Source organism: Arabidopsis thaliana, chromosome 3, assembly GCF_000001735.4.
Source record: "Arabidopsis thaliana chromosome 3, partial sequence".
Lineage (NCBI taxonomy): Eukaryota > Viridiplantae > Streptophyta > Magnoliopsida > Brassicales > Brassicaceae > Arabidopsis > Arabidopsis thaliana.
In genome coordinates this window covers 8,163,812-8,189,327 of record NC_003074.8, presented here as the reverse complement: position 1 = coordinate 8,189,327, position 25,516 = coordinate 8,163,812, and the positions used below count along the sequence as shown (strand labels likewise).

The 25,516-nt window shown below is 33.5% G+C and overlaps 5 protein-coding genes and 1 long non-coding RNA gene across 8 annotated transcripts; 3 read left to right on the top strand and 3 right to left on the bottom strand.

The window, feature by feature from the left end:
• Positions 1 to 4,215: 4,215 nt before the first annotated feature.
• On the top strand, positions 4,216 to 4,457 carry AT3G04375. Its single transcript, NR_141091.1, has one exon. It is a non-coding gene; the product is annotated as an other RNA (long non-coding RNA).
• Positions 4,458 to 7,232: 2,775 nt separating this feature from the next.
• IAA2 (indole-3-acetic acid inducible 2) lies at positions 7,233 to 8,682 on the top strand. Of its 2 annotated transcripts, none has more exons than NM_001338609.1 (2): positions 7,233 to 7,815; positions 7,908 to 8,682. In NM_001338609.1, exons 1-2 carry the CDS (start codon positions 7,382 to 7,384, stop codon positions 8,257 to 8,259), a joined length of 786 nt encoding a protein of 261 aa, NP_001326722.1. In that variant the 5' UTR covers positions 7,233 to 7,381; the 3' UTR covers positions 8,260 to 8,682. The 2 variants fall into 2 exon arrangements, with proteins under 2 accessions (NP_001326722.1, NP_188943.1); NM_113203.5 differs by having other exon boundaries at positions 7,475 to 7,815; positions 7,908 to 8,626.
• Positions 8,683 to 9,205: 523 nt separating this feature from the next.
• AT3G23020 (Tetratricopeptide repeat (TPR)-like superfamily protein) lies at positions 9,206 to 12,326 on the top strand. Its single transcript, NM_113202.2, has one exon. The coding sequence runs from the start codon at positions 9,585 to 9,587 to the stop codon at positions 12,111 to 12,113; it is 2,529 nt and encodes an 842-aa protein (NP_188942.1). The 5' UTR covers positions 9,206 to 9,584; the 3' UTR covers positions 12,114 to 12,326.
• A 90-nt stretch (positions 12,327 to 12,416) lies between these two features.
• On the bottom strand, positions 12,417 to 14,987 carry RLP36 (receptor like protein 36). 2 transcript variants are annotated; one of them, NM_001338608.1, is made up of 2 exons: positions 13,003 to 14,987; positions 12,417 to 12,851 (listed from the first exon to the last, which is right to left on the bottom strand). In NM_001338608.1, exons 1-2 carry the CDS (start codon positions 14,468 to 14,470, stop codon positions 12,760 to 12,762), a joined length of 1,560 nt encoding a protein of 519 aa, NP_001326639.1. In that variant the 5' UTR covers positions 14,471 to 14,987; the 3' UTR covers positions 12,417 to 12,759. The 2 variants fall into 2 exon arrangements, with proteins under 2 accessions (NP_001326639.1, NP_188941.1); NM_113201.2 differs by having other exon boundaries at positions 12,450 to 14,909.
• Positions 14,988 to 15,185: 198 nt separating this feature from the next.
• CIPK7 (CBL-interacting protein kinase 7) lies at positions 15,186 to 16,849 on the bottom strand. The gene has a single exon (NM_113200.3). It carries the CDS (start codon positions 16,672 to 16,674, stop codon positions 15,385 to 15,387), a length of 1,290 nt encoding a protein of 429 aa, NP_188940.1. The 5' UTR covers positions 16,675 to 16,849; the 3' UTR covers positions 15,186 to 15,384.
• Positions 16,850 to 22,977: 6,128 nt separating this feature from the next.
• On the bottom strand, positions 22,978 to 25,387 carry LFR (ARM repeat superfamily protein). Its single transcript, NM_113199.5, has 8 exons — positions 25,121 to 25,387; positions 24,854 to 25,023; positions 24,637 to 24,770; positions 24,283 to 24,539; positions 23,978 to 24,083; positions 23,746 to 23,884; positions 23,527 to 23,654; positions 22,978 to 23,438 (listed from the first exon to the last, which is right to left on the bottom strand). The coding sequence occupies exons 1-8, from the start codon at positions 25,311 to 25,313 to the stop codon at positions 23,183 to 23,185; spliced, it is 1,383 nt and encodes a 460-aa protein (NP_566721.1). The 5' UTR covers positions 25,314 to 25,387; the 3' UTR covers positions 22,978 to 23,182.
• Positions 25,388 to 25,516: the final 129 nt, after the last annotated feature.

Below are 25,516 nucleotides of genomic sequence, written 5' to 3'. Positions count from 1 at the left end.
CTATTTAAACGATGGTAACAATATTTATATGAGTCTGTCTAACGGTTAAACATAGACTAAGCATTGCCTAATTAGAACAACTAGATCATAACCCGTGCTATACAGCACGAGTATTAATATTTTGTATAAATTAAATTATATATTATATTTGAATTACATAAAAAATAATATAGTACAAAGTGATGCCATAATATTTTTCAATGTTTTTACTATTTGGATTTAATGCTGCATTGGATTGACTTTGTTTAAAAATATTATTTTTATAATAAATACAACATATGTAGTTTTAAGTAAATGTGTAAAATTTGTATACAAATTATTTTGATAAGAAACATGTTTCCTTTGTATTAGATGATCTAATTTTTGGCCTAACTTAGAATTAGTCTTTGTATAGTTAATGTGAATATACGCATTGACATAGTCAAGGTTATATGGTTTGGATCTGATTTTGGCATCTTTATCTTTCTGATATCTTAAAAGAACAGGAAATGTCTCCCTTTTTTATGTCATCCACATAGTACTACATTAACTGTTTCGTAAATTTATAAATGAAAAAGTCAAAATTTTATTTTAAATTTCATTGACTATTTGTATACTAATTAGTGATTGTGCTCACATACAGGTATATATTCAGAATTATGAATTTTCATTTATCTAATTATTATATATATATGTGATTATTATTATATATATATTTATATATGTATAATAATTATATCCAAATGATAATATTGTGTTGAGAGTGAAGCATGTTAAATGTAATAATTGTAATAGAATTCCTAATGTCGGTAAACAGGGACAATGTGTAATGCAGAACATAGTAAGAAATAGTAAAAGCACAATCATTCACATTCTTTGACAAAAATAAATAAATAATTCAAACTTCAAATAGAAGTGATCTAGATATATTGTATATACTATATACTAATTTATATTAGTGTTGTTTTCATAAAATAATCTATTATATTTTATGACAAAAAAAAAAATCTATTATATTTAATTTATAACTCTTCCATGCATATTTTCAATGATCCAGTAGTTTCTTTAATTGCTTAATCGTTCAGGGCCTTGTTTATTGCATAATATTAATATATAAAAAAAATAATTAACTTTTCTTTTGTCTAATGCTTTATTTACTAGTTACACTTTAATTCTCTGCATTCTTATTGTTTCCTTTGTCTTGGAGATCAAAACAAAAACCTCAAAACTATTATCTCTAGATTACTTTGGATCTCAAAATTCTAATTTTGCAATCTTTCAATCCTTGTGGATTTGTCCTCTCATTGTGCTACAAATATATATCTACAGACTTACACTAACATAATTCGGGTTAAATAAAACTCGATATATCACAAAACACACCCTATAGTTTATACATAACTCTATTTATCTACTATTGACACCTCAGGACCGCCAAAAGCATTAGCAAGCCCAGTTTGACTAATACATATAGAAGAATAAAACCAAACTTTATCTTGAGCCCAATCTCAATATGCACAAAGGTCCACCTGAAAGGCAAGTCAGCTTATAGGGGTCAATGCCAGAAAGGCAAGAACATAACTTCATAAAATAAAAACTAAAAATGTTTGCTTTGGATTCTTTGAACCGTGAACATATTAATGACCCTTACACTAAATATTTAATGCAGGTAATGATTTCATTTTGTGAAAGAAAAAAGAAACTAACGCCAATCAGCGTTAACCTCTTTGATTTTCGAGTTTAATATGGTTTGATTTATATATTTTGAGTGGCACATTGGTACTATTGTGTTTTACTACTATCAAATTCTTTTGACTATTACTACTTTTGAAAAGCTTTTATCGAAAAAAAACTATATTACTACTAGCTAGTAACTCTCTCTTTTTTATTGTCAACAATTGTTATACATTAGCTCTTTTTATCACCATAACAATTTGTTACAATGTTAACTTTACCATACAAATGGAGCTTTTTGTGGTCGCCCTTTGCTATGGCCAAGCAGGTAACAATGTAGACAATGATTATAACGTGTGTGGACCGTGTAGTATTAGTACCAATTTAATGGTCTATTTATGCTGTACACTTTAGACTTTATATATCTGTCTTCTTTCTCTATTTAGATAAACGCGTTTTCCAAGTTTATTTTAATTTGTGTAATTCTGTAATGATACTTTCGAAATAAAAATAGATCATATATATATATACTTTCTTACATAAAAAATCTAAGTACATGTAGATGAAACAAAATCCATTAACAAACAAAAATTGATGAGCTTTTCGCAAGACTTTATTATTGTGAGGATACATGCATTTTCTTAAAATTAAAATAAAAATTTGATCAAGTTTTTTTTGGGGGAAAAAAGGTCAAAAGTATCACACGTGCATGTGTTTAAGGTACGGTATGGGTTACATGAATTGGTCTTATTTTGATTTCTCTCCTCTGCGTTGGCTTTTGGCCTCACTCGTCACGTATATTAGATGTTCGGGCCATATACATTGCTACATTCCAAGCTTTGTCGGGAGTCACACGAGCGTGTAGTTGATACATATCGCATGTACAGCACACACCTATTTTAAAATCAACGCATTTATGTTATTTGGATAATATTTCACGTAAATTTCATGATTCATTCAACAAAAATGTTCTATCTCAAACTTTGCAATTACTTGGAAACTCTGAGAACCAATTCCTAACCCTTTGGTGTATGATCTTGATTCTCTGAGCGAAGGTGTCATTGGAGGTTTTATAATCACTTGCAAACTTTTTCCAACTCGACGTATAGGCCACTTGGATTTTGGTTCTAATGCTTTATTCGTTGTGGGTTTGCTCAACATTTTTGCCAAGGAGCTTGTTCACCTTTCGGAAGTTGTCGAAAATCTTCAAAAATGTATATTAATCATAGTTTGATCTAGACCAAATATATTAAATCTTCAATATTGGCTGCAATTTTCTTACCACTCTACGTACTATTGTAGACACTTTAATTGCCAAGAAAACCCAACTTAATTCTGCATGTTCTTGAGATTAGTTAGGGTTTTGGCCTGAAATCTTCTTGTTATTTTAAAAAGAATTGAGTGAAACAAGATGAAAACAATTCCAACAAAATTTACAATAATATGAGCCACAAAACAAAGAAGAGAGAAAACATTACAGGAAGGAGATGCAAGCGTGTGCGTTTTCAACATCATAAATGAATCAGACCACTTACATGTTTCTTGTTTGCCCAACCACTTCCAAGTCCCCACTCTCCTTCGTTTCCTTGCTCCATCTTCTCACTTTCCACGCTCCTCGTTTTCATACTACAAAAATTTAAATTTAAATTAAATTTAAAAAAATTCGGGTAAACCATATCGGTTAATCCGGTCAATTTCGATAGAAAAGCACTAAAATATTTCAGAATAGAATTCTCTCCGAAAAGCCACCCTCCTATCTTTGGCCCAAACCTAGACTTCTCACCCATATATAATTTTTGTTTCTAGGGTGGATTGAACTTGGGTTAATTCCTTTCAACATTTCTCTAATTCTCTCTTACCACTAGACCACAAATTTTAGATCTATTTATTGATTTTGAGGAAAAGTGGTCGATTCTCCCCGTGAACTTATTTGTTTCACTATTTAATTATATGTAAGTTCATGGGTTCGATTGTTCGAATCGCGGACTAGAAATACTTTGTGTCTGATTTTTCTTTAAGTAAATGAAACAACGTCGTTACATGGTATTATAAACTGCAAACACATCATTCTAAAAAACATCTATTAATAGAACAGTAATACTGTTTACCGATTTTATGGTTTTAACCAAATTTGAATTATTCGTATCTATTTCAAATTTTAGTTAACTTTATGTATTTATACACAAGACTCAAAGGTTTGCGTATAAATTCGATAAACCAATTAAGTTGACCGTTTTCCTTGATTTTTATATATAGTATTCTTAAACTCTTAATGTAACAATGTTAAATCTAAAAGAAGGAACCGTTGGTTTTTTTATTTTCTTTAAAAATTCTCTTCTTTTCAAACAACACAACATCATTTATATCGTCTGTGTAAAGAGATATTAACAAGATTCCCATAATCCTAAAACATACTTAACAATAAACGACTTTTACTAATTTATGGCACCATTCTTTATTTGATTTCAGAACCGAACCGGTCAGAAACATAGTGTCTCTCTCATAAATACATAAATAGTAATCAATGCACATTCATCAAGAAACTAAAACGCAGAAAGATATATATCAAGATCGAATTAATTGACTGAGAGGATAACTAACACAGGATCATGATCGGTTATATTTCGTGCCACGATCACTTATACGCTGTCCACAAGTTTCCTATTTTTTCAAAATCTTAATTATGTCTCGACAATACTTCAAAGTCGGTTCGATGTTGCTGTCCGAATGTATTGGCCCGGTCCCTACGTTGCCTTTGGAACAGCTTATGTTATGATTAATGCTTCGACGAAAAGACAGTGAAACATATCCAGCTAATTAGGGTTGCTCTTGTTTGGATCGTTTAAGCCCCACGAAATATGTACTAAAGCAAAAAAATAAACTCAAATTCTTGTGTGGAGATCCTGAATAATCGGTGATTTCGTGAATCTAAACGAGTCATGTCATTATTTCAAACCCTAGCGTTTATATTCGAATTTTGGATCTGAGAAAGGGGATTTTGGATTCACTCAACCTTTTAAGGTTTTTGTTTTGTTTGCGATAAATAACTTTGAAAACAACATTTTATCTTCTGGACGGTTGATTTGAAGACATGATGATTGAAACAAGGCTAAATAAGTAAAAGTGAGATGTTACATTAATAGTTAATAAAAATCAATATATATATATATATATATATATATATATATATATGAAAAATAAAAAGAGAGAAAATGGAGATAAGATGATAGGGATGAGTCGAAAAAGGAACACACAAACTTTAATAATTTAAAGAGCCAACTTTTTTGAGCTACACACGAATGTGATTTGCAAAAGACACGACTCTTTGGAGTGTAGCTTGTGTATGCATCACAAGACAAGTTGTGTGTTTCGACATATCATTCCTCTTCCTCATCTTTAACTTACTCGTTTTCTTTCAAACGTAGCATTATATTATTATTTCCATCATCTTTATAATAACATGTTTTTTTTTTGTTTTGGGTGCCTATATGTGTTTTGAATTCGTTAGAACATTCAAATTAGTTTAATGTTTTGGAACGAAACTATAGTCATGTCAAACATACTAAACTACGTTTTACAGATATTAAATTAAAATTCTCAAAAATATTTTAATGTTTTGGTATGAAACTATAATCAAGTAAAACATACTATATTTAAATTTCAAAATTGTTCATATATGACATACTTTTTTTTTTTGAATAAACGAGAAATTAAAGTAGAAAATAATTAACATTTTTACCATGATAATTAAAACACGGTTAATATTTCTAACCAAAAAAAATTAAGAATCTATTAGCTAGTTCATATAGTTATTCACGTACCTCTTCAAGATATGTACGTTAAAATTGTCATCAGAATCTGTAGTCCTTGTAGAGTAAAAAATATCAAATATTAACATAAAAGAACAAACAACTGTTGATTCAGTACATAAATTAATACATTAAATTGACCACAGAGACCAAAATAATCTAAAAATGATTTATGTATTTGGCTTAAGTTCAATATTGTTTTTTAGGCAAAACTTAATGTTCAATATATATTCATGGAATTAACTCCATAATAAACAGTAACTGAATTCTCTTGTACTTTCTTAAATGGTTTTCAGTAAAAAGGTTTAGTTTAACCAACAAATAACTTTAGCAATCATCTATATAAGCATAAAGCATCACATAGATCTAGTAGTTATGTTTCTATAATACATTTTCACTAAGACTAAAACATGCATGAACACACAAACAGGAAAAAACTATTCTCAAGAAGTTTGTTTCCCACCATGTTAAGTGATTCTAGAAATCTGTAAATGGTTAACCTTTAGTATTCATTCGTGCAATATTTAACAGACAAATGGTATTCATTCGTGCATCTCTCAGTTTGTGAGAAAATACATTGCATGAGTTCGTTATTAACTGGAAATAATACATAAAACTCTGACAATCAGAACCTCTAAATTATTTACTTATAAGAAGAGAGGCAACGTATCTTGCATCGCTTTTACTTATCTAATCTTTTGGTGATGGAAGGGGCAAGAACATAGAAGGAATCTTTATCTTAAAAGAAGAGAAAACAAATAATATCCAAAATTGGTAAATCCATTGAATAAAGCCTAACGTTAACATCAAATCGCATGCGGATTAGAAGCTAAATGCACATAGTTAAGCGTAATCTATGGGGAGAAATTAATTACCACTTTTTGGTTCATTCTTTTAAGTTTTATGATTCAATGAATACATAGCACGTGGAACCTCTCTCCCCCACAACCCATTTTGAAGGGAAATGAATAATTAAAAGAGACATACACATAAGAAAGCACATGGCTTTACCATTCCTCTATCAATTACCAACACATTTGACCCTTATCCACATGGGTCTTCGTCTCCTATTATAAAATCAAAATCTACACACAAAATGTTATAACATTTTCCAACTCACAATATACAAAATGCCACGCATAAATATGTCTTCGCAAGACAAATATGTAACGTTTAATATTCGATATTATCTGAGATTTAACCATAAAACTAATATTTCTTTATTAATCAAATTACATCTACGAGCAAAAATGATAAAATTCAACTTATGCACATTCAATAGTTCGTAACACATAAGAGTACTTGGAAACTCTAAATAATCTTCATTTTGGAATCAGGATTCAATAAAATAGTACTTTATTTGACATAAGTGTCCTTTTAACCATTTTTTACACCATACGTTTTTTCTTCTGAATCGAAATTTTTACATCATACTTTCAAAACATCTATTAATCTTTTAAGTTAAAAATTAATAAATCAATAGAAGTAAACTAAAAATAATAATCAACTTTCACATCAAATTTTAAGACAACACATTATATTTAAATATATATTAAGAATATCTATTATGCAACAAATGGATTAACAATCATTAGCACTTGATATTTTCTTTATAACCTGCACTATACACTTTCAAAAAGAGAAGAAGAAACCTTTAAGAAACAGTAAATAAATGTTATTATAATACACCTCTTTAGTCTTTACTTTATTTATATTTTCTCTGTTTGCTTTTATTCCGGGTCGGCCGATAGAATTCTCATCATTTCATTCATTTTTATATTCTTTCGTTATAATTATTATACATCCTTTGAAAGAAAAAGAAGAGGCAATAGAGATGGACGGCTAAGATGTTAACGTAAACAAAGTTGGCGGAGGGAAAAGAGGAGCGTGGAATAATTAAACAAAAGAGTCGTGTCCACATGGGCGGCCTCAAGCTTCGTGTCCCACTTTTGTCCCCTTGCCTCTTTCTTGCCTTTCATGCTTCCGACAACACTTCTCTCTCTTCCTTTAACCCTAACTTCGATGCTCCTTTATATATATCTCTCTCCCCTTTTCTCCAAAACTCATCAACCAGCTCACCAAGAACAAGAACAAGAAGAAGAAGAACAAGACAAGAAGAACAAAGTACCCAAGAAAACACACAAGAAGGAAACACAAAGATTGATATTGATCCAAAAGCAATGGCGTACGAGAAAGTCAACGAGCTTAACCTTAAGGACACAGAGCTATGTCTTGGATTACCCGGAAGAACAGAGAAGATCAAAGAAGAACAAGAGGTTTCTTGCGTTAAAAGTAACAACAAGCGTCTATTTGAGGAAACTCGTGATGAAGAAGAATCTACACCTCCTACCAAGTAAGTAGAAGAGATCTGAGTTTCAAATTGGCTTCTTTCAAATTATTGGCTCTTGAATAGTTTTACTAATCTTTCTTTCCTCAAATTTACAGAACTCAAATCGTTGGTTGGCCACCAGTGAGATCTTCCCGTAAGAACAACAACAGTGTGAGCTACGTGAAAGTGAGTATGGACGGAGCTCCTTACCTTCGCAAGATCGATCTCAAGACATACAAAAACTACCCCGAGCTTCTCAAAGCGTTAGAGAATATGTTCAAAGTCATGATTGGTGAATATTGTGAGAGAGAAGGATACAAAGGATCTGGATTTGTACCAACATACGAAGATAAAGATGGTGACTGGATGTTGGTTGGTGATGTTCCATGGGACATGTTCTCTTCTTCTTGTAAGAGACTCAGAATCATGAAGGGATCCGACGCTCCTGCTCTAGACTCTTCCTTATGATCCAGAGAAGCTGAGAATCTTTTGTCTAAAAAGGAGATGATGACTATGATCGATGAATGAAAAACCCTTTTTGGTTTGATTCGGATCGGAGTTTGACTAAAGTTGACCGTGAAAGACGAAACTTCGGGGTTTTGTCCGACGAGAGATCCATCTCTAGTGATGTTCTTTTTGTTTTTGTATTTAGATTTGAAGTTTGATGTAAAGATACATGAGATTTTATGTATAATACGGACACATACACAATCTATAGATGTATAATGTATTAAGTAGTTATGTCCTATAAGATCATCAGTTTTCTGTTCTTGATCACGAACATAATATTTTAAATTTCAGAAACTTATACACATTTGTTTAGCCAAGGTTATTTATTAACTTTTTTTTTTGTTTAAAGTTTAACCAAGGTTATTATTTACTTATTCAGCAAAACATTTACCACCACATGAGACAAATTTTCTATAATGCCTTCCCAAAACACATCCACAATTCTATAGATAGGCCTTGTCGATCAAAAGATTTCAAAAACAATTTTTCTTTTTGATGAATTGTAAATGACTCTGTCTCTTCAGCTTATTAGATGTTTTAGCTAAACTGCAAGAATTATTATGTAATAATTTTGTTATATTAAAAACAGAAATTAATATCTAACCTAAACAATTCAACCAATTGTAAAAAAATATTACATAATAATATAAGTCTGATAACATATGAAATTGAAAAACACAATTTAATATAATAAAACTGAGAAAATAATATTAGTTTTTCTAGGGTAAAGGTTATTAATATTACATAAAAACATAATAATATTAATAAAACACAATTTAAGATTATAGATTTTTAGACTACAAAAGGGCTCATGGGAAGTTCTCGAACCGGAACTGAACCAAAATACCGAACGCCAATGACTAGTTTTCAAGTATGTTTTTTTCATTATGTGAACCAAGTAATAAAAAATCATTTCTCTTCTAATAGGGTTCTTATGTGCATATGATCAAGGTTTTGGGATTATTTGGAAATCAAATATATAAAGAGTTGTTTTCTATAAATAAATAAAACTTCAGGAGTTTACAGCTTTTTATTTCCTTTAAGGGCTTAAACTATTACGAAATTATCAATTTAATCCTCAAATGTATTCTCTTTCCAATCGGACAAAGGACCTTTGCGCGCGCAATTTTATCCATTAGCAACAACGCCAGAAAAAAATCTCGTCAGAATTTTACAGAGAATCACGTTCGCCGGAGAAGTATATACCACCTTCGTCGCAATTGGCGGTGCAAATTCTTTTCCTTTTCTCTAGTGAATAAACTAATGCTCGTTGCAGTTGAAAAATGTTGTTGAATCTTCGTCTAGATGGAAGTAGCTTACATGTTCTCTGTTCTACAAAAACCTTACCGATTTCTTCGCCTCTCGATAAATTCCCATCTTTCAAGAAATTGAAGCAGAATTACGTACCAGGAACTCACGAGAGTGACAAAGGACCACAGAGAAGCACCAGAAATGGCGACAGAGGTTGTGGTACCGTTGCTCATGAAGTTGTCGCCGGAAAAAACTTACTTTTAGTAAACCCAAGTAATGGTTGCGTCGGAAAATCAGGGATCATTGATGGGTTTGTTGATAAGAGAAGTAAAGATGCGAGATTTGGTGGGAATGGTTTGGTTAGTGAAGTGCACACCAAGTGTTCGACGAAACGTCTGAGTTACGGAGGATGTATTCCCGCTATTTTAGAAGCTTTGGATAGTATTGAAGATGTTGAAGATGCGTTGAGTCCGTGGGCAGAGAGGCTTAGTAACAAGGAGAGAACGATTATATTAAAGGAGCAGATACATTGGGAGAGAGCGGTGGAGATATTCGAATGGTTTAAGAGTAAAGGTTGCTATGAATTGAATGTGATTCATTATAATATCATGCTCAGGATACTTGGGAAAGCTTGTAAGTGGAGGTATGTACAGAGTTTATGGGATGAAATGATTAGGAAAGGTATCAAGCCGATTAATTCGACGTATGGGACTCTCATCGATGTTTATAGCAAAGGCGGGCTTAAAGTACATGCGCTTTGTTGGTTAGGGAAGATGAGTAAGATTGGGATGCAGCCTGATGAAGTAACAACAGGGATTGTTCTTCAAATGTATAAGAAGGCAAGAGAGTTTCAAAAAGCAGAGGAGTTTTTCAAGAAATGGTCGTGTGACGAAAACAAGGCGGATTCACATGTTTGCTTGAGCTCTTATACTTACAACACGATGATTGATACGTATGGTAAGTCCGGTCAGATAAAAGAAGCTTCAGAGACGTTTAAGAGGATGCTAGAAGAAGGGATTGTTCCAACCACAGTGACTTTTAATACCATGATTCATATTTATGGCAATAATGGTCAGCTTGGTGAAGTCACTTCTTTGATGAAAACAATGAAGCTTCATTGTGCACCTGATACAAGAACGTATAACATTCTGATTTCACTTCACACGAAGAACAACGATATAGAAAGGGCAGGAGCCTACTTCAAGGAAATGAAAGACGATGGGCTTAAACCGGATCCTGTAAGTTACCGCACTCTCCTATATGCATTCTCGATTAGACATATGGTTGAGGAAGCTGAAGGGCTTATAGCTGAGATGGATGATGATAATGTTGAGATAGATGAGTATACACAATCTGCTCTCACTAGAATGTATGTAGAAGCAGAGATGCTTGAGAAATCATGGTCATGGTTCAAAAGGTTTCATGTTGCGGGTAATATGAGTTCTGAAGGCTATTCAGCCAACATCGATGCATATGGTGAGCGTGGATATTTATCAGAAGCTGAGAGAGTGTTTATCTGCTGCCAAGAAGTGAATAAGAGAACAGTTATTGAGTACAATGTAATGATCAAAGCGTATGGAATTAGTAAAAGCTGTGAAAAGGCATGTGAGTTATTTGAGAGCATGATGAGTTATGGGGTCACACCGGATAAGTGTACATATAATACTCTCGTCCAGATCCTTGCGAGTGCCGACATGCCTCATAAAGGTAGATGCTACTTGGAGAAAATGAGAGAGACGGGATATGTGAGCGATTGCATACCATACTGTGCTGTGATATCGAGCTTTGTGAAACTCGGTCAGCTCAATATGGCAGAGGAAGTGTATAAAGAGATGGTTGAGTACAATATCGAACCTGATGTTGTTGTATATGGAGTCTTGATCAATGCTTTTGCAGATACTGGAAATGTTCAGCAAGCTATGAGTTACGTAGAAGCGATGAAAGAAGCTGGAATCCCGGGAAACTCTGTTATATACAATTCTCTGATTAAGCTCTACACCAAAGTCGGGTACTTAGATGAAGCTGAAGCAATATACAGAAAGCTTCTTCAATCGTGTAACAAGACGCAATATCCGGATGTATATACATCAAACTGTATGATCAACCTGTATAGCGAAAGATCGATGGTGAGAAAAGCAGAAGCTATATTCGATAGCATGAAACAGAGAGGAGAAGCAAACGAGTTTACCTTTGCGATGATGTTATGTATGTACAAGAAGAACGGTCGGTTTGAAGAAGCGACTCAGATAGCAAAACAGATGAGAGAGATGAAGATTCTAACTGATCCGTTGAGCTACAACAGCGTTCTCGGCTTATTCGCTTTAGACGGGAGATTCAAAGAAGCTGTTGAGACATTCAAAGAGATGGTGTCATCTGGAATTCAACCTGATGACTCAACGTTCAAATCACTAGGAACCATTCTGATGAAACTTGGGATGTCGAAAAAAGCTGTTCGTAAGATCGAAGAAATTAGGAAAAAAGAGATCAAGCGAGGATTAGAGCTATGGATCTCAACTCTCTCATCTCTTGTTGGGATTGGAGATTGTGTCGACGAGCTTTAGTGTTGAAAAGTTTTGGTAGATTTTTAGCTGTGTCTCTATGTATATAAAAACCTTTAAAATGACTATGACGCGGGAGATATGATTTCTTCATGATTATACAAAATTGAACAGACGAAAACATAAAAAGAAAATAAAGAAGCTAAAATCCACACGTCACAATTTATAAGAATAGGTCATCATGAGGTGAAGAAAGAGCAAAGCCACTCGTCAAGGTTTATCTTCTTTCTTAGTAAGTCTGGTATGGGCAATAACATTGTGGCCGACAAACTATTTCCACAAAGATAAATGGATGGCTATGGGACATAGTATTAAACATGAATTTCAAGACATGTTATTAAAGATTTATAATAGAGATACATATGCAACTATACAAACATGGACCACGTTACACACTATGGTGAGAACATAACAGCTTATAACGTCGACACTGTTTATAAATTATAATGCAACCACTAAATGGGAAATTACAAGGACAGAAAAAACAACTAGCGAGCTTAGTTACCGTAGTACAAACTTGACCGGGAGAGAGATGGGCTTAACGAGCTATGAACCACTCATGTTTGTATGAACTATGAAGTGAAGATATGTCCGATCACTAATCCACAAAACATACCAGGTCCAAACGCTATCGCAGCTGCTATCCAGTTCAGCAATTGGTCTTCCGATTCCGACAAAGGTTCCTCGGGTTGCTGAGATGTAGTAGGAACGGGCACATGATGGCTTTCTCCACAAATTTCCCTGAAACCATAGAGTCCAAGATTACCCAGGAACGAAGAACAATTTTGAGTTGCAAACTGTGTACTTTGTGGAATCAATCCTTCAAGATGATTGTAGGAGAAGTTGGTGTTGGACAAAAACGAGAGTTTTCCAAGACTTATAGGAATCTCACCAGACAAGTTATTTCGTGATAGGTCTAATGACTCGAGATTTGTGATATTCGCCAAGGATGGTGGGATATTGCCTGTGAATGCATTGCCTGACAAGTTCAGAAGACGCAGTTCGCTCAGTAGACCAATAGACCCAGGGATATGTCCGGAGAATCGGTTTCCAGAAAAATCAATAGCATTGAAACCTTCAAAGATACGATCAAAATCCGTCTCTACTCCTTTGTACACCAAATCGATCGAATCATACGTACTAAAATTAACGTTTCCCATATATTTAAACTGTGGGATGTCCGAACCACTCCACACCAAAGACATTTCAAGCCAATTGGCAAAATAGTCTTGTGGCAATGATCCAACAAAGTTGTTATTGGATATATCAATGATCCTTATACTTGGAAACCCCAAATATGCGGAGGGGTTATAGACGGGACCATAAAATGCATTTGATCCGAGCATAAGAACTTTTAAATATGGTAGAGATCCCAACCAAAATGGAAACGTGTCCATGATTTTGTTTCCTTTCACATTCAAAAATTCAATCCTCTCGCAGTTGATCAACGATTTTGGAAGTTTACCCACCAAATTATTGCTGCTAACGTCAAGTGATCGCAACTGAGAGTCCTTAATGAATAAATTTGGTAGAACCCCACTTAGACTGTTGTTTCTCAGATTTAACGTATGAAAATAAGTGGAATACTTCAAACATTGAGGAATGGAACCATTAAAATGGTTGTTGGACAAATCCAAGGCGTATAAATCTTTAACCTTGCATATCCATTTGGGGAATGGTCCGTCGACTGAATTTGAACCAAGATTTAACATAGTTAATGATGCTCCATCGATAACTTCCACTGATTTGGCGAAGCAGTTGAAAGAATTATAAGAAAGATCCACATAATCCAACTTTGAGGATCTCCATACAAAATCAGGGACTTGACCTTCCAACTTATTATAGGAAAGGTCAACGCTAGTGAGGTTGACTACTTTAGATATTGATCTAGGGACTTGTCCTCCGAAATTGTTGTGGCTAACATCTAAATATTCGAGATTGACTAATTTAGATATAGATTCTGGAATTAGCCCATCTAAATTGTTGAAGCCAACATATAACACTCTTAGCCTAGATAATGAAAAGGTATTCCTAAAATCAATAGGTCCCTCGAAGTGGTTTTGGCTTAAATCAATATGGACTAAAGAAGGAATCATGAGCAATGATAAAGGAAAAGGTCCGGAAAATGAGTTGTTATACACCGAAAATCGCTCTAAGTTGTGAAGTCCACTAAGGTCAGCGGAAATGGAGGATTTGAAGTAATTTAAGGAGAGGTCTATAATGGACAAGCTGGTTAAATTGGCTAATACTGTATCCCCACCCGTGAACTGATTTCCAAAGAGGTACAATTCAGAAAGCTTTGTTAAGTTGGCAAATGAAGTAGGAATATTACCTTTTAGATCATTATCCCAAAGACGCATGGACTCTAGTTGGTTTAGGTTACCGATTGAAGCGGGAACTTCACCTACTAATTGATTATTCGAAAGATCAAGATATGTGAGATGAGAAAGATTTCCAATGGAAGAAGGAATTTCCCCTTGAAGTTTGCAACGTGAAAGCACTAGCTCACGAAGATGTTAGCAGTACTATAATAGAGTTGTAGTGATATCACCTCTCCCAATATAGCATCACATGTGACACCATCCCAAGAACAACAGTCAACGTTCTTGTTCCATGTAGTTGTTGGTACATGTAACTCCTTTTGTACCTCTAAAAGAGCATCTCTTTGGTCGCTGCGGCACAGTAACCGTGTGGGACAAGCAATGGTGTTTGGTAATGGAAGAATGCTCAAGAAGAAATAGATGGTAAGAAAGCAATAAGATAGGCTTCGAATCATCGTCTCTCAATTTCGTTTTTTTTGGGAAAGGAAGATAATTTGTTTGTGGTAAGTGATGAGCATAAACTCACTTGTTTTTATAAAAGTGTGAGGAGCTTGACTTTTGACTTGGCAAGTCTTCCTATGAATAATTTGTTTTTGTTGGACCTTATCTTACGTCCCTTTTCTTTTACTGAAGAATTTTTTTTAGCACCCACCAATTCGACGAAATGTCTAAGATACATTATCCCCACCTATTCTTGAGGCTTTGAATTTTATATTGAGGATGTTGAAGATGCGTTGAGTTGAGCCCATGGGCTTAGCGACAAGGAGCGAATAAGAGAATCATTATTGAGTACCATGTAGTGATCAAAGCTTATGGAATCGGTAGCAGAGAGGGTAATGTATCTGCTGGTAAAAAGACAATGAAGCGGGAGATTTTGATTTCTTCATGGATTATACAAAACTGAACAGAAACAAAACAAAAAAGAGACTAAAATCCACAAAGTCACAATCTATTTACATGATGTCATTGTGCCATGAAAGAACTATATCTTCAAGCTCAGTAATCAAATCAGACCACCGTGAATCATCTTCTTCACCTTCAACAACTTTCACTTCAACCACCACAACATCCACCGTTAACTCCACTGCTTCCACCACAATCACAGTTCTTCCTCTCCCTAATCCAACAACCTTCACTTCTCCTTCCTTCTTCATCATCTTCTTCTTCACTACATAACCTAACTTCTCCCCAATCATCTTCGCCTTCTCCTCCACTTCAACACCCGAAACCTTCGCCGTGAATCTCCTCTCCTTCTTCTTCTTAGCCTCAAACAATCCAGAAAGATCTAATCCCGACGATAACGAGATCAAATCAAAAGCAGTAATCGAATTAACACTCGATTTCATCTCTACTTCCGAATCAAAGACGTTACGATGAAACTCAGAAGTCTCTAGAGACTTCTTGAACCAATTCGTTTTCATCACTGTTTCAATACTCATCCTCGTTACTGGATTCGGATCTAACATCTGATAGATTATCGATTTAGCTTGTTTCGAAATCCAGCTCGGAAACCGATAATCTCTCCGATGAATCTTCCGATACATCGCAGCGATATTCGAATCATCAAATGGAACATCGCCAACCAATAAAACAAACAAAATCACACCACAAGACCACGCATCAGCTTTTGCTCCGTCGTATCCCCTCCGTGAAATAACCTCCGGAGCTGTATAAGCCGGAGTACCACACGCCGTGTGAAGCAATCCGTTTTGTAGATGCTCCGGTAAAGCTGATAAACCAAAGTCAGAGACCTTGAGGTTACCTTGCTCATCTAAGAGTAGATTCTGAGGTTTCACATCACGGTGAGCGACACCGTCTTGGTGAGAGAAACGAAGAGCGGAGGCGAGTTGTTGAAAGTAACGACGCGCCGTTGATTCAGGAAGACGTCCACGACGGAGGACTTTTGAGAAAAGTTCACCACCGGAAGCGAGTTCCATTACGAGATAGATCTTAGATTTGGTTGCCATAACTTCATGGATCTTGAGTATGTTTGGATGATGACGAAGACGACGCATCGCATCGATCTCTCTGATTATTCTTGGTTCCATACCGGATTCGATTGTTTTCTTCTTCTCGATGATTTTAACGGCGACGAGCTCGTCGGATTCGATTGATCGAGCTAAATGGACTTTCGCGAAGCTTCCGCTACCGAGACGACGACCGAGTTCGTATTTCCCAAGGAGGATCTTCGCCGGAGTTGTTGCCGGAGATGATTGGTTTTGCGGCTGGGGAAGTGATTCCATGGCGGCGGCGGAAGGAGAAAATGGTGCCTGAGTTTTCTGAAGAGAGGTTTCAGGGACGAGTTGTTTGGTGAGTGTCTCTTTGCTTTTATAGGAAAAAGAGATTTATTGCTTTTTTATTATTCCGAAACTACCCTTGAATAAATTAGTTCTGCTGTCACTGAGAAGTAGAATCTTTTTACTTGGTATACACATTATTTTGTAATTAATTCGTTGAGAAAATTTAGGAGAAAATATTAAGTGTATTTTTTCTGTCAATTAGTAATAGTGTTTTTTTTCTCAATAATATCACATATCCATAAATAGTCAAAATAAATAAAATAAAATGGTCTTACAATGTAAAGTTTATGGGTTGACAGATAATTATCATTTATTTATTTAAATTGTTTGAAATTGGAGTGTTTATTCACCTAAAATAACTGTAGATGTTCTGTAAAAGCTTGTGTTTAAGAGTTATATATATGACTGTCAAAAAAACACAAAGAGTTATGTATATAAATTTAATAAAATCATTTCAGTTTCACTTTGAAATTTATTGTAAAATCTTCAAAAAATAATGTATATATTGTACATTTTAGAATATGACATTAATTTTAAAATCTCCTAATAAAATACATTTACTTTCAATAAATATTGTTGGAATCATTTTTTTTAATAGCTTGTAAAAATGTGTCTCAACAGACAAACATTACCCTCATATATATTTCTAGTCTCCGCTACAACACCTTCATACTTAAGAGACCATTATAAGAATGAAACTATGAATCAAAGGTTTTATGATTATGGGTCTATGTAACAAAATGTAGTTAAATCTTTAATGCTTTACAAAATTCTATAATATCTCTTTTGAAATCATTGGATTGGGTTATATGTAAATAACATTTTTCATGAATAATTCTATTGCGATTAATTTAAAGTTGTTAACTAAAAAAAGATTTGATTGAGAAAAATATATTTTATATAATCCAATGCTCCAAAAGTTCTGATATTTTGGATTTTAAGTTTTGGATCTCAATAACAACAATATCACAACCTTGATTTCATAAACTTATATGAATCTTATTGTGTATGTGTTGGTTATTAATTTATAACACATTACATTTCTTAAATAATTCTATTATCTTTTTTATATATGATGTAGGCTACATCATGTAGCTAAAAGGTGTTTTTTTTTTTTTTTTTCCATCCGCTAAAAGGTCTATAAAATAGCCTTTTGCTATGATTACAATCTCAACTCTTTTATTTTTCTTGTTTAAAGCATTACACTTAACTTTATACTTTATACACAACGATATATTCCTAAGAAAATATTTTATGGTCGATATCACAGTGTGTCTATTCCAATCTCAAGTGCTGAAAAACAAATCATGAAAAAGTTGGAGTAATCAATATTCAAAATAGAGAATATAAAATAAATCTTGGTGTTCATCATTATTATTGTTGTATCTATTCGACACTTGGTGTTGAAATTAAATATTGTATTCCTTAAATAATTTGTATTCCTACTTTCAACGGTCCATACGTGTCCATCTTTTTCTAGCTAGATTCTCTCATCAATTTTTTCCACCTGAAATGTAATTAAACCATCCTTAAATATGGTTTAACTTAACTAGCAAATTAAATCACACAAAACCGTATTATTGAACTAAGGGTAAATAAGTCATTTACTCAAGTCCCAAACTGATCAGTGATTACTGGTGGCTTTTGAGCCAAACTAACAAACCGTCAAGATTGTTTGGCAGTTGTCGACTGACATATGGACGGCTCTCATTTGGCCAAGTCAGCAAAGAATTGGGCCCATTGGTTTTGATTTTGGTGTTAAAAACAAAAGTTCAATTTCTAGAATTATTTTATTCTCCTCAGATTTAGAATTTGCTAGTCAACAATGGCATCTTTGTCACACACTAGAACTCACCAATATTCATCAGTCGGCTCCATATTACAAAGAATATATTAACTATGAAAAAAATTACGCATATGCATGTAACAATGATATCATATTAAACCATTCTTGATACGTATCTTTAGAAAATTATTGCTATATATTTGGACTATTGGAGGTAGTGGAATAATATATGATTATGTTGTATCAAAATATCTTCTACAGTTAATATTTTAATTCTGAGCAGGTCAGATGCCATGTTGTAATTTTTAAAATATACCAATATTTTTTCTGAACATATAGACATCTAATTTAAGGAGATAAATTTCTATATAATATTTACTATTTAAAGTGTTTTTCAAAATTGACGATCTCTTTGCGTATTATATTTACAATTATATATCACACAGAATTCTTTTTACATAGGTATTTGTACAGTAAACTGGTTTAAAGGTTAGACATTTAGTATAATTTCAAAAGTTGGCAAAAATGTATATCGTTCTATATAATTGTACAAATACTAATATGATGTTGATTCAGTGGTAAATCTTTCAAATATAGAGATAATGAGTTCGACGTCTATTAGAGAAATAAATTTAATTTAGTATAGATTCTGTCTCTAAAAAACGTAAAGTTTTTGAGTTTTTGGGTTTAAACTTTTAGATATTCTAAAAAAAAAAGAAAACTTATACATGTTCTAGATCATAAAATTTTGTATTAGTACATATTAATATATAATTGTATTTTATACGCATGCATAAATTGTTGGAAATGTGATTAGGAAAATTAATTAATTGAAGAAATTGGGGAGAACTAAGTAGGAGTTGTCTTAAGTAGACTTAATTCACTTAGATTAGTTAGATAGCTTATTGGGACAAAAAGATAAACGATACGACCATTGAACTTTCAAAGAGACGTGATAAACTTATTTCTCCCCATGGAATTATATGTCGAATTACGTGAGACATACGATAACTTGAAATTCAATAATAAATTAAAGCTCTACATTTTTTTTCGTTATATAAAATTTCGATTATGTGTCGAGTCTTTGTGTGTATATGTTTTATGTGGTTTAGAGGTGTTCTATCTGCAATCAAAATAAGGTGGAAGAAGGTGAAACGTAACGCATGAATGAATTGGTACATTGGATATATAAATTATCATCATTAAACAAATGGATTTTATTATCATTTGAAATGATTCATTCACAGGACAAGTTAGGCAAATTTATTTTATTTTCTTACATTGGATATATAAAGTTATTTCGTAACGCATAATTTTTCTGAAAATGACTAAAAATGGTTTTCGTACACATGTATGTTAATACATCCTAACCAAAATGTTCACGTAAAATCTTGATTTGTGGAATTTTAATTATTTTTTTCAATAGTGGCCATAAATTCAACCATTTTTGTAATCTAAAACATTTTGGTACGTGCTCTTTTCGCAGTCCCTAAATTAACCAAAATTTTTTTTTGTCAAAGAATTAACTATTTTCATGTTAGAGATGTGGTAAAACCGAAACGAAAGATATAAATAAGTACCAAAATAGTATTCATAGAAATAATTTTCCGAGATCCATTATCGAGTGGAAGACGACATGATTTTGACCCCCAAAATGAAAACGACACCATGATATAAATAACAATATTCGGAAATAACAAGGAACCACCAATTATAGATCTAAGCGATATAGTAATATTATATTACATGATTATATTATTAGCTCTACCTGTATGTTTGCCATGTGTTTCGATTAATACATTATATACACAAAATATTTGGTAAAGAAAGCAGAGTCCTATATATTTTTAACAAAATCTTTTTAATATTAGAGAAATGAATAAGATTTTCTAATTCATAATTGGAATTACTTTGTGAAGTGGCCAATTCTATTCTAGATCTGTGAATCATAATGCTGCAAATTTTGAAATAAGAAAAAGAAATAGAATAAACATTGCATGCTAAATAGATAATTTTTAGTTTGTAATAATCTTTTGCCAAGTGGCTATGCCATTTTTGCTGATGTTTATTCTTTTTGAGAATTCCCATTTTTGGTGATGTTGTGAGCATGAGAGCTCAAGTCTCCCATAATGGGACCCGACTACTGGAATTTTACTTGCTTAAACCATAAAAATTCTAAATAATTGAATAACTTGCTACATAATACGTATATGATTAAAAATGGAACCAAATACACTTTTGTAATATCTTCAGTAAGTTATCTGGTAATTCGCATTAGCATATTAGCATAACATCTGAAACTAAAAGCTTGTTAATTATTTCTCTCTATATAGGAGTCACCAACTTTGTTATTTAATTATCTACAAAAGAAAAAACATATACTTGAAATCGATGTATGAAGTTTTGAAAGCTACGTTGTCTTGCATGATGCTGTGGGGGATGTATGCTCCACCACCAATAAGAGTAGTTTTCGTAATAATTTTTGTCTTTTTTAGTTTTTCCTTTACAATTATATATTCGTTAAACATCGCTATGCAATTAAATTCATTTATTCCTTAGAACGAGTATCGTCAAAATAGAATGTTACAGACTATGAATCATTTCGTTATCATGGCACTTTGGTCTTTGCTTTCTACTAGTTTCTACGAGAAGCAACAATATATAATTTTTTATTTTATTTTTTGGTAAAAAAACAACAACAACAACAACAACAACAATATATAATTAAGTGCAATAAGTTATACGAAGGGACCAAACTCGCTTAATAAGCTGACTATTGCATTAAAACCATGTATGAGTCACCTCGATTGTATTTCCGAAAGTAGATACATAATTTTTATATATTTTCTAATCAAAATTAGAAAAATACACATCAAAATACATAGTCAAATAAATATATTTGGCATCTTTAATAAGATACAATTATGAATAAAAAACTATTCAAGCTTAACTTTCTGACCTACTACAATTGATAAACTACTCTTGGTACGCAAGTCATCGTATAGAAAACTTGTAATAGTTGGAAAAACAATTTATGTTATTTTGATTATGAGGAACGACAAAAATACTGATCTCCTTAATGTAATCTAGACGCTAAGTACTAATTTACCGTTGGACTAGTGTTTTAGCCAATAATGAAACATAGATTAAAACAAGACACGTGTGTATCATAAGTCTCATATCAATTATACGACTTATTGAATAAGACTTGCTTCAAATTTCTGTTTGGTTATACACACAACCGCACAAATCAAACAGAAGCGAGAGGTCCACTTGGTGGTCGACAGGAGTGCGACTAATACGAGCCAAAAGAAGAGCATCAATGGACCACATATAATGGTCTCTTTCTACCCACATATTATTTATTTTTAGACTATAGTATTAGTACATGTTATTATAACTTGAAAACTATGCAATTATTTTCTCGACGCGTGACATCACTAGAGGCTCCACACTTGGACCAATGAAGAGGTGCAATTTGATTAGTAAAGTTGGGACTTGGGACCCTCTTCAAGTAGCACTACAATTAGAAAATTAGATTTGGTTTCTTCCCCAACCACCAAATGTTGTTTTCTTAATAGACATGTTAAATAAAATCTCCCTCCTTCAACTTTACTCATACTATATAATGAACATATATTATACAACAAGGTAAAAAAATCATTATATACAAGAAAGTTTCAATAATGCGCTCCAAGTTAAAGATATCTCAATAGCATAAAGAATTTGATCGATACAAAATATACCGCTTGAATATCCATCAAATTAGCAGAAACAAAAAGAAAGATTCAAAGCCATCTCTTATCACTTCTATCTATACATTCATCTTTAACCACTAACTAATTTTATATCACCAATCAAACCATTTTCCAAATATATTCTTCTTATTGTTCTGATATTTTTCTACCAAATGTTTAGTGTGTGAATCAGTTAACCACTATCTTGTATGAACATAAAGAAAGAAAGATTGCAATAACTTGATTTTAGAGTTTAGTTTTGAGATGAGTTGTCTCGAAATACAGGTATGTGTGTTTAAAGCAACGGTTATATATTCTTTCAACTCCATAATATACCAAAGAAGAAGGTTACTAAAATCTTCACGAAATTCAAGTTTAGCAAAATATATGTGGAATACGCAATTAACGTTTGTAGAAATGCTCTAGTTCGCGTTGTAGAAAGTTGTTGGTCACAATTTATGGGTTAATTAGGTGGTTAATGGTTATGGTTGTTCAAAATATAATTATGTTCTACTATACGAACCGAATCCAAATAAAAATGTATAACAAGAGAAAACGTCTCCTCGTCTACAAGAAAAGACACATTGATTTTGAAGAAAGAGTAATAATAACAAAAAATGTAAAGACAAAACACTGTATTATGTGTGACTTAATTCTTGTTAGTTTATTGTATAGTATATGAATATGATTAACCAATACACTATTCTAACGTCAAAACGTGATTATTTGGGTTATTTTATTTTCAATTTGAATCACAAAATATCTCAAATTTGTTTTTAGTAAAGATCAAACAAAACACATGTCGAAGCTATGCGAGAGAAGAATCCATCTACTTTTTGTTCAACAACACTGCTTTTTTAATACATAGCAAATGATTAAAGTTTACAACACAATCAATTAATCAAACCCACTAATCTAGAGAAGACTTTTACATGCCCCAGATTCCTCTAGCTGAAGCAACTCTGCTATTAGATCTAGCAGTGAGTTCATACAAAATCCTAGCAAATGAATCAGAATACTTACCCTCTTGAAAAAGCAGCTCAGCGAAAGCATTCTCATACGCGAGTAGCAATCCTCTGTTTTGAGGCTCCGAGACAAGGTTCTCAAGGATCATTGCAGCTTTCCTACATACTTCTGGAACCGGATGCGGAGTCTTTATCACTTTCAGCAACCTATCAACCGCCCTGAAAAAGATCATAATGGTGTGTCATTGTTGCGATCTAAAAACAGTTTGATTGTATTCGATAGAGAGGGAGTATAGTTTTTGTTTACCATCTCTCACTTGCTAGCTTTAATCTGCAATCCATGTTAACTTCCACGAGATTGTAGAGTGCTCCAACAGCTGCAGCTTGTGCATCAACGGCTTGTATGCTCAAAAGATCGATTAGTCGCTTGTGTATCTGCAAGGGATAGGTCCATTGTTGGGTTTAAATACTAGTTAAAACGAGTAAGTAGCCAGAAACCATATGAAGATTATAGAAGTTAACAAACCTGCGGAATTAAAGGACTAATGAAAGGTTCATTGTCCGGATTGATTATCAAACGCCCTAGCAACTCAGCAGCAGCACAATTCCAAGCTTTGACAGAAGAATTGAGGATTCCGACCACAGCTTGAACAGCTTTCTTTTCACTATATGCACAAGAGTAATGAATGATTCACATTGGTATTTGAAACAAGTTATGGATTGTGTAACTAAGAATGCAGGGAGATACAACTTCTCACTTTATGTTGATGTATGACTGCTTAAGCGAGCTGAAAATTCGAAGATCCATCAAATGCGCTAGGTTTACAATTGTCTCTAGCGAGTTTGTGACCAGCTCTTCATCCTCTGTTAACAAAAGATTGTCTTAAGACCATAGTTCCCAATCAAGTATCAAGCAAATAAGGAAACAGAGAGAATACATTCAAGCCAATTCAAACCAATAAGAAATAAGAATCTATCAGAAGCAAATGTAAGGAATTATAACTAGTAAAAGAAACAAAAAGGTTGGGATTGTATGTATCAAAACATTAGTATTCTTCCTTACCGGTCATATGATCGTGTATGCACTGGAAAACAGTTTCTAAGCAATGGCGATGCTGAGCCATTACAACTTCATTATCAGGCATGAAGGAGAAGTTGCGGATAACGTTCGATGCAGCAATAGCACACATTTGTTTCTCTGATCTCCCTTCATCGTCTAGATTAAACAAACCATCCTCTTCCATCCACCACTGAGATGACTGATGTTTACCAGTGCTCTTTTTTCCTAATGCCTCAGCAGCAGAAGAACCAATCCCGGATCTGCTAGGCCAAATATTAACAACACTTAGGTTCTAATTCTAAATATAAGCAACAATCATTTAAAACTGTAATCAAAGCAGTATCGAAATTAGCTCACCCAGGGGGTTGAATAGAGGCTAGAGCATCATACTCATTGCCAAATCCCGTAACTGAAGCATTTGTACCTAAAGTTCTAACTCTAGTTCCTCTTGTCAGGTCCTTTGGGAGAGCTATGTCACGCCAATCATCTATCTGCCAAAGTTTTAGCATCATGTTGGTTCAAAGAACAGAGAGGAAAACACAATCCCAACACCTAAACAATTAAATAAACTCACAATTAAGAGAAGGGCATCAAGCAAGCCAGCTATCTTAGCAAGAGGCATGACATCTCTTCGAATATCTTCTTTTTCCTTGAAGGAAAGCAACGTAAGTGTGTTCAATGCCCATGTCACCTCACTCTTCAAACCACTCTGCAACGCAAGAACTATTCTTCTATTGTTCTGCTCTATAAATTCCAATGATCCCAATGAAAATTACCGATTAAAAACTCGTTCACAAGAAGAAAACAGAGAGGAATTATAGAGTGGTCATTGCGAGCTTACCGACGAAGGAATTGTGAACTAGAAGAGAAGGACCAAGTAAAGCTGACGGTGACATCGCGTCCGCTGCTGCCGCCGCTGCAGCAGCAGCAGCTGAGTTAGCACTTGTACTACCGAAGGGACGGCCTCTCTTCGCTGGTGGACCCGAAGATCCACCGGAATTACCGCCGGATTTCCCAAGCTCCCGTTTCTGCATCTCTCTCTAATTTGGGGCTAAAGTTAGGGTTCGGAAATTTTGACCCGAAAGATTTATTCCGGTTTAAAAGTCCCAAGACGATTTAAAAATTAAAATTGTTTAAAGAGCACTAAACACTTTTTGTGAGTCAGAGGGTTTCGGTACAATTGAAATTAAAAACGTTTTAGACCGGTTTATTCCGGTTGAAGAGTCCGAGACTATAA